Here is a 9,274-nt window from a genome sequence, read left to right as displayed (position 1 = left end):
AAAAAAAAAAAAAAAAAAGAAAAGAAAGAAAGAAAGAAAGAAAGAAAGAAAGAAAGAAAGAAAGAAAGAAAGAAAGAAAGAAAGAAAGCAACCAAAAACAAATGCTGGTGGGGCTGTACAGAAAAAGGAACCCCTCTCCACTTTTGTTGGGAGTGTAGACTGATGCAACCACTGTGGAAATCAGTGTGGAGATTCCTCAAAAAACTAGGATTGGAGGTCCCATTTGACCCAGCTGTTCCCCTTCTGAGTGTCTTCCTTAAAGAATTAAAAGCATCACCCACACCAACACATGTGCACCCATGTTTATAGTGGCACAATTTATAATAGCTAGGTCTTGGAAACAACCCAAATGCCCATCATCTTATGAATGGATAAAAAAAGGATGTGGGCTTTTTTACTATAATGGAGTACTATTCAGCCATAAAGAAGGATAACCTTGAGACATTTTTAGGTAAATGAATGCCCCTTGAGAACATACTCTTAAGTGAAATAAATCAAACATACATATGAAATAAATCAAGCATACCTGTGTAAATATCACATTGTCTCTCTGGTGTGAGAAATTAAAAGTGAATATAAGGACCAAAAAGAACAATAAATATTGTGAAACAGGAAGAAATTGTTCAAAATTATCCAGAATGTGAGATACTTTGTCAATACTTAAAATGTTTTCTGCAAAAAAAGTATAGTATTATTAGGAGATGAGCTGAGAAGTAGATTAGCAAATAAGATATATTTTAAGGTAATGATAATGTATTCACCATGGTTATTCTCCAATAATTTTTGTTATGAAAAATTATTTTTTCAGAGAACAGCTTTTATATTTTCTTATAATATCTACTTGTAATACATTAAAGTAAAAAAATGTTTAAAACTCACAGAAAAGAATAAACCCAGGCTGGGAATTTAGCTCAGTGGTGCTGCTGCCTGCCTCAAAAGAACAAGGACCCGAGTTCAATTCCCAGTACCAAAAATAAATAAATAAATAAAAGAATATACCCAGTTCTACTCTCTAGCTGTGAGAGGTATTGAATGGTAATTGTTTGTAACCTAGCAACTAATTTAGAAGAAATCACAGTTTAAAACATCTGGAGGAGCATGTAGTTGTGCATTCAAAGTTTGTGGTTTCTGACATACTTGTTATCTTCCCTTGAGTTTGGTCAGTGTTTGTATCTTGCAACAAGTGATAAAGATCCGTTCTATTTGCAAAAGAGATCACTATGATACAGTTCCCAAAATTCAGAGATGTTTCTAATACTGTTTTTCTGATCCACCCCAGGGTTCAGAAATAGTAACAGGTAGTGCAAAAGCTGGGACCTACTTCCGAATTCACATCAACAAGTATAAAATGGTGGAGGACATCACATGCCTTTCCAAGGTACCTTTCCCGGTTTCCAACTACATCCGCTTGTTTGGCCAGCATGAACAAGCCCTCAATGACCTGTGTGCACGTTATGACAGTGACCGGATCACAGATCTCTACAGGTGAGTGGACGTCACATCTGGCTGTGGGGCGACACACAGAGGCTGTTTCGTGGATGGCAAGGCGGCTGTGATGCACCCTGGGAGAGGCAAAGGTGGGGAGATTTGGTCCTGGTTGAATAAAGAACTGACCAGTAGCATTGGCCAAAGAGTGAAGAGTCACAGGGGGAAGGACAAGGACTGGGCTGTGTCCACACCTGGAATCCACATGCAGCACACAGAGCCTTCACGCCAAGAAGGGAGGTGATGACATGACACCATACTTCAAGGCCCTTTTACATGTAGCTTCTAAGAGTGGTGGTCAGAGCCTAAGAGCAAGATTTGGAAGTAGGATGTGGAAGGATCTGGCTTAGTAGGAGCTCCACACCCACCCAGAGGGCTGTAGTAACCTCAGCTACCTCTAGCACAAGCTCTTGCAGAGGTGGGAAGCCATTTGTCCAAGATGCTGGAGAGGGAATCCCTGCACTGGGGAACTCGGTCTTTCTTCTCAGACTCCAAGATACTCGTCTGTGCTCTGCCTCAAAGAAGTCTTGGTCTTCTAGAGCGGAAGCAACTGGTGGACACAGCCTCCTGCTCTGTGAGGCTGAGAGACTTCTGCTCTGCCCCCAAAGCAAGATGGTGACAGATAGAAATGGCAGATACAGATCATAGGATGTCAGGGTCCTTGCAACTAGTAAGGGTTGCTGCCCGGATCATCATAGATATTTCCTTCCTCTTAAAATTTTTTAACTCTAAAATACAACATACAAGTTAAAAAAAACATAATAAAACACACATGTGTACTTGAAAGGGAAAGTAATGCTAGAAATCCGGATGCTCAGAACCTATGTTAAGAAACAATTCCTTAGCTGGGGACATTGGAAATCATTTCAGACCCTACCCTACTTCTGTCTCACCATCCTGAAGTTTGATTTAGTCATCCTTTTGGGGGTGGGGGTTCAGCAGACTTTTTCTATAAAGGGACAGATAAGACCTCTGTCACTAGTGCTCAGCTCTGACCTTGAAGTGAGAAAGTGGCTGTAATCAGTGTGTAAACAAAGGGATGCAATAACATATCCCGATAAAGGTTCATTGACCAAAACAGGAGCTGGCTAGGTTTGATCCAAAGCACACAGTTTACAAACCAACTCATTTTACACATGAACACATGTGCATGATTTCCTAAATAATGTCAAAAATTGAACAGAATTGCGTGGTAAGTTTAATAGAATGCTTTTGAGCAGAATCTCCGATGTGCTGAGGAAAGTCAGCCTTCTGTTGGGCACTGTTGGTTAGAGCCAGTTGTACTGGTACTTGCAGCTGTGATCCGATGCTTTTTCTCTACATATCCAGTACTCTTCCTTGAATAACTGTGTCATAATTCATTAATGGCTTTTCATTCAGTGTATGTCTTAAGTTGTTCCCAGTCTGGTGCTATTACCAGCCTTGAGTGACCATTGTGGACACAGCTCATGTGCAGAATTTCTGGATCAGAGTTACTGCTGGGTCCTGGGACACACACATCTTCACCTTTGCCAGTTGATGCCCAGAGTTGTCATATCTACTCCCTGAAGTTCAGGAGAAAGCCTTTGTCACACATTCCTGTAACACCTTGGTCAGGTTCAGACTTTCAAATTTGGCAAGTCTGGCATGGTGCAAAAGTATCTTTCATAGCTTTTTGTTTGTGCTTCACTGGTTACTAATACAGCTAGGGGCTTTTTCATTTGCTACTGCACTTGTGATAGTTTCTATTTATGAAATGTATCCATTTTTCCTTTCAGGTTGTCTTCTTAATAATTCACAGGAGTTATTTATATACCATAGATACATGCTTGTGTTGGTTACAAACTTCTACTATTTAACCTCCCACTTTGAGACTTGTCTTTTCACTTTCCCGTGATGTCAGTTAACAGATAATCTTACCTTAATGTAACTTCTGTTTTCTTCAAGGGTGTGTTGGGTATTTTTTTCCCCTTACTCTTCCAAAAGTTTTATAATAATCTTGTCAAGTTCCATGGGAAGGCCCTTTGGATTTGGTGAGAAATGAGTTAATTCTTAGATTCATTAGGTGACAGTGGACCTCTGATATTGACTTCAATGTCACAACATAGTGTAAGTCTCAACTCGTTAGGTCTTTTAATGAAGGCTTCACATTTTCTCCATAAATGGCTTGCACAATTTTTGCTTTATATGATCCAAGGTGCTCTATAGTTTTATAGCAGTGTTATTAATACCATTTTTAACTGATTGCTGCTGGTATGTAGAAATGCTCTAATTTTTTTGCATGGTTCTGTATCCTGAAAACTTGCTCAGTTCCTTAATTCTTTCAAATAATTTAGCTTTAAATTCTTTTAGATTTTCCACATAAATTATATCATCTGCAAATAATGACAATTTTCTTTTTTTTTCAGCTTTAATTGAGTTTATTGGTACATTTTAGGGATACAGTACAGTTACATTCATTGTTGGGACAATTTTCAATATTTGTGACTTTCATTTCTTTTTCTTGTCCTATTACATGATTTGAGATTTGTAGAATAAAGTATAATTAGGAGTACTGATGTATAGCACTCTTGCTTCATTCTTAATTTTATTTTATATTTTGGCTTTTGGGGTTTTTTTGAGTCAGGGTCTCACTATGTAGTTGAGAATGACCTGGAACTCACTATGTGTAGCCCAGGTTTGTCTCGAACTCACAGCAATCCTCCTGCCTCAGCCTCCCGAGTGCTGGGATTACAGGTGTGCGCCACCATGCCCAGCCTCATTCTTAATTTTAAAGGGAATATTTTCAGTATCAAATATGTAATATTTGCTATTTATATGACTATAGATGCCCTTAATTGGGCTGAAAAAGCTCCTTTTAGGGTTAGGGGTATGGCTTAGTGGTAGAGTGCTTGCCTAGTCTGCAGGACACCCAGGGTTCAATACTTAATACTTTAAAAGAATTTTTTAAAAGTTCCTTTTGATGACTGGTTTGCCAAGCTGTGTGTGTGTGTGTGTGTGTGTGTGTGTGTGTGTGTGTGTGTAATGCACGCTAAGCACAGACACTACCACTGAGCCCAGCCTGGCGTTTTTACCATGAATGGGTTTGGGGATTTTTTTATGGAAATAGCATTTAATTTCTGTATCCTTTTATGTGTAAGGATATCTTCTTTATGTTTTCAAACACAAGCCATATTTTGATAAAGTACCAAATGCTTTAATCCTGAGTTTTTCCTCTTCACATCTTTGTACACTTGACTCTACAGTTAATCCTAAATTGTAAAACATACACGGATTTGAAAAGTGAACACATTTGCCCCTCAGCTTGAGCCTTAGATGTTAGTGCTGCTGAGTCTTTCTGGAGATATTTGGGTTAAATGTTAAATCTGTTATCCTGTTAAAGAAAACTTCTACTATGTGGTGAATGATAGGCTACGAATCTTGTCTGAAAAAAGATGTTCCACATTTGATCAAATTCAGAGCCATGGCTGGTTTGTTTCTCTCAGAAAGGTGATTTTGAAACACTCGAAGGTGGTGAGCTGGAGATTCCTGGCTGGACACAGCTGCTGACTGATGAGAGTAATACTTTTAAAAGTTAATTTGATTTGTTAACAGTGTATGTTTGGGGTGGCAAAGCAAGACAGGCAGCACTGGAGGGCAGACAACATCGATTGGCATCTGTTAGGAAGCAGTGGGGGACAGGGAGGTGCCCAGGGTCACCAGGCCCTGGCAGGCTGGCCCGAGGCTCACTGTGTACTCGCAGCTGCGGCCACATTCTTCCCAAGTGCCACCGAGCTGCGCCAGGTCCCAGTGCTGACTCTGGGCCCAGCTCCGCCCACCCTGTCTGTTGTCAGACAGACTGGTGAGTCTCTTTCCAAGCAGGGCGAATGGCTTAGCTGATCTTGGTGGCAATGTGATTACCGATTGCTTTCCTAGCACTGGTGGCACCATTCCAGACTGGGCACACCTCCCATGCACACTTACATCCACTAGGTACCTTCCTGGGTGCCCACTGCCGCTCTGCTGTGTCACAGTCAGGGTGCTGCAGGTCCTGCTGTTCTCCAGGCCAGGATCCCCCCGGGCTAGGGCACTTCAGGCTCTGGTCGTCCCATGGGGCCCTGGCAGCCAACAGGGTCAGATGTTGCTGTGACAGGCAAGGTCACCCGAGCAGTAACTCATCTGAAACCATCTGGGGACGCGGGGTAGCAGGGGGACAGCTGCCACAGAGTGAGGTGCTGGCTCAGGGTCTGCCTTTATTTTATTCTTTGTGTTCATCTCAGAGTGCCAGTACCAACCACTGGCACTGAAGATAGGTAATATAAATTCTCCCCTGGGATGTGTGTGTGTGTGTGTGTGTATGAGAGAGAGACAGAGAGAGAGAGAGAGAGAGAGAGAATTGGTTGTTGGATTAATTCACCACTTCAGAAAAAGAAAAGTCAATTTTTTATCACTTCTTCCTTTCCAAACCAACCAATATGTGAGTCATACAGCAAAGTCACTAAAATCTACCTTTCCCTTTAACACATTCACATCTCTCGAGTCTCACGTACACACACATGTGAACACACACCCACGCACAGGCCTGTGCCCACCTGTCTGCCTGCCAAGTCCCAGACATGTTTAAGAGTCCAATACCTTTCTCCTGCTGACACTGCTCCACCCTTGAGGTTACTGGAGGTGACAGGTGCTTCAAGCCTGGTGGAGGGAGAGAGCCCGAAGGGCGGTCCACGACCATGGCAGGGACTTTATCGAGGCACATTCCACCTTTTCCCTGTGTCCTAACCTCTGCCTCAGCTTTTGCTGCATTACAGTAGCCACTCACTCTCCTCTTCACCTTGACTAACATCCTCGGCTCCCTGGTCCCCAACAGGGTGCTCTTGAGTGGGCCTTTCAGCAGCTGCTGTTAGCTTTGAGGACCCAGCAGTCAGCCCCTTAGGGAATCCACCTTGTGCTATGTGCACCTTCTCAGCTGCAAAGCGGGTGCTGCTGGTCAGCATGGCCCTCATTATTCAGTAGACTCCAGCTGGAATCGTGCAGTCATGACCGCGAGGTACTTTGTGTTCCTCTGTACTCAGAAGTCCCGTGATGAGTCCAGCAGTAAATCGCACTCTAAATTCCAGCTTCCCGTTTTCCCAGAATTTTTAAAATCTTGAATACAATTGTCCTCTCTGCTTTGAGATTTCTTTGTGGATCCTGGGATGACAGTGTCCTCCAGATCCAGATACTCCTATTCCTCCAGTGCACTGTAGACCCGGATGTCCCAAGGCTCCATGTTAGGACTTTGCAGCGTGGCCCACTGTGCCACCTTCCCACCTGTGGGCTCCAGTGTAGTCCCACTGGTCCCTGTCACTTCAGATGGTGCCAGTTCCACTTAGTCTCTTTGCAGAGAATCTTTTCCCACATGATTTGCTAAAATAAAAAATCCATTCTCTTCATTTTCTTCCAGGACATTTAATTATCATCCATTTCCCTGCCTTTTGAAAGGCAACTTTGGCTGGGTTTCAGCCTCTGTGGAGGGATGGGCTTGTCACCTGTCATTCCCAGGTCTCCTAGACCCAACAGGTGGGGCCTGACCCAGTGGTAGTTCTCCTGCTACCATGAGGCCGAACCAGTATTTTGAACAGCACTTAGCCCTAAGATAGCCACCTTCCATCTGGGGGCAAAATCCATTTGACTCAACAGACGTCTGTTTTCCTTTGCAGTGTTGTTCTGATCAAAACAGGATGCTTTTCACCTGTCCCCATCTCTCCAGTGTGACACTGTGTGGCCTGTGCCTCTTGTGGGGCAGAGGTCCGCACCAGTCGCAGTGCAGAAGCAAGGAGGGGGCGCCCACCCCACACACACCCAGAAGGGAGGTAAAAAGTAACAAACACAAGGGATGCTGTAGGAAGCGTGGAGGTGTTTGGTTTTGTTTTTCCAATTTTGCCCAATTTGTCATGAAAATATAATTTGTCTTAATATTTTAGCATTTATCAGGAATGCCTAGATTGAGAATTTCTGTGGTTTTGAGGTAGCAGGAAGATATAAATTCTTATTTTGAGCAATTCAGTTTTGCTGGTATTAGTAAGAAGGCTGGCCAGGGGACAGGGCACGTGAGAGAATGAAAGAAATGAGCATCCAGACAGCAGAGGGTTTGTTTAGTTTCATTTTTTGGAGACGGGGTCTCACTAAGTAGTGCATGTTGGTCTTGGACTCACTATGTAGCCCAGGATGGTCTCGAATTTGTTTCAATCCTCCTGCCTTCTGCCTCCTCAGACTCCCAAGTGCTGAGATGATAGGTGTGCGCCACCATCCCCAGCTTTTAAAAATATATATTAAAGGCTATTATTGATGAGAATATGAAGAATGAGCCAACAAATTTAGCCCCAGTTGACATAGGTCTGAAGTGGGGAGCTCGAATATATCATTAACAAGTGATATGTCCCAGCACATCCCAACCCACCTTGATCAACGTCAGCTGCCGTCGTTTCTATCACCCTTTGCAGGCAGGCACTGTCACCTCCTAAGCCAGGGAACTTGCTGACATTCTCCCTGCTAGGGAAGAAAACCAGTGATTTTACAAAGTGAAGGAAATCCTGTGCATCCAGCCCCCGAGGACACCCAGGTGAGGTGAGCTAAGCCAGGTGGGGCCCTACATCCGAAGACAGAATGGGCGAAAACAAATCACCAAGTGTGAGACAGAGTTCATACATGTGGCTTCTGGACCACGCCTGCCACATTCTGTTAAAAAAATTTCAAACTTTCCACCAAGCTTTATAAAAACAGAAATGTCATAAGGTGAGGCTGCCACTGTCACCTTTTATCCACAACTAAATCTGTTGCTGCTGCCCTGCCAGTGCTGTCAGGCTGCGCACTGGGCATACAGCCAGCCGTTCTACCCGTGGTTGCTGCAGTTACAGGTTCCACTGTGTGGCTAAGATATTCAGGGAGAAATGTAGAATAGGGAAGACTGGAAACAATGTAGCATAACAGCTACTTACAAAGCACATGCATCAGATACTGTTAGAAACCTAGAGATGATTTAAGTACACAGAAGGATAGGGAGGGTCTGTGCAAATACTGCACCTTTTACATAAGGGGTGGGAAGGAGTCCTGAACCAGTCCTCAAGGATACCACGGGGGAACAATGCATCCTGGGAAGTTAACCTTGCCATCCCTACAATATGTGAACAAAAATCATTACTTCCTTTTCCTTAGAGCAGAAAGGACACTAGACTCAGTCAGAGGATTCACTTCTGCATGGTCCCTTAGTAGCTTAGAGACCTTGGATAAGCCCTTTAACAGTGCTGGAGAACCTATGGTATGTGTGCTGAAGTGGTCTCACAGAGCCCTGTTGATACACAACCCAAGTTGCCCCAGCAGCTGAGCATGGGATAACAGCACACATAGGGACGATGTTGGCACGTTATGATAAACAAATGGGTTTTGAGATTGCAGTCTGGGCACACAGTCTCTAAAATGGTTGCCCTCACTGCCCTACACGCTCAGGGAGCAGCCGTTACCTCATCTGTAGTACAGTGGAGAGATACACCACAGTAGATCTTCTTACATCACAGGGGAAAATGCAATGGTACAAACGTGAAGTTTGGTAATTGCTTTAGCACCTGTGCTTTATTTAGTCCAGGTCCAAATTCACCTTCATGGACCGACAAAAACACTTCTGGCCTTTCATGCAGAACCCCATCAGCCTCTCAAATTAATACAGATTTATTTTGTAATACAAAATAAAGAAATGCAGTCCTTCCTTTAATAATCCAAATGATAAAATGCTTTAAAATTTGGTGTATATGCATTTGCTTTGTCTTATTTTTTAAAAAGTATCTCTATGGAG

At 43.3% G+C, this 9,274-nt stretch overlaps 1 protein-coding gene and 1 long non-coding RNA gene across 10 annotated transcripts in view; one reads left to right on the top strand and one right to left on the bottom strand.

The window, feature by feature from the left end:
- The window catches only part of LOC117285218, an 18,592-nt gene extending 10,619 nt beyond the window's left edge, over positions 1 to 7,973 (bottom strand). Inside the window, exon 1 of the long non-coding RNA XR_004516205.1 lies at positions 7,886 to 7,973. This is a non-coding gene — a long non-coding RNA (uncharacterized LOC117285218). The remainder of the gene's footprint in view (positions 1 to 7,885) is intronic.
- The window catches only part of Cfap61 (cilia and flagella associated protein 61), a 229,134-nt gene that overhangs the window by 177,744 nt on the left and 42,116 nt on the right, over positions 1 to 9,274 (top strand). For 7 of the 9 annotated variants that reach the window (XM_010634190.3, XM_019208934.2, XM_010634189.3 and 4 more), the window contains one exon: positions 1,280 to 1,485. In XM_010634190.3, the coding sequence (XP_010632492.2) occupies positions 1,280 to 1,485 (206 nt within the window). Of the gene's footprint in view, positions 1 to 1,279; positions 1,486 to 7,145; positions 7,293 to 7,928; positions 8,074 to 9,274 lie in introns of those variants that run through there. The other 2 variants (XM_010634194.3, XM_010634195.3) reach the window with 2 other exon arrangements.

Source organism: Fukomys damarensis, unplaced genomic scaffold (genome assembly GCF_012274545.1).
Source record: "Fukomys damarensis isolate Sample0158 unplaced genomic scaffold, DMR_v1.0_HiC HiC_scaffold_7, whole genome shotgun sequence".
NCBI lineage: Eukaryota > Metazoa > Chordata > Mammalia > Rodentia > Bathyergidae > Fukomys > Fukomys damarensis.
The sequence above is the reverse complement of the archived record's forward strand: the minus strand, read 5'-3'. Positions and strand labels throughout refer to the sequence as shown.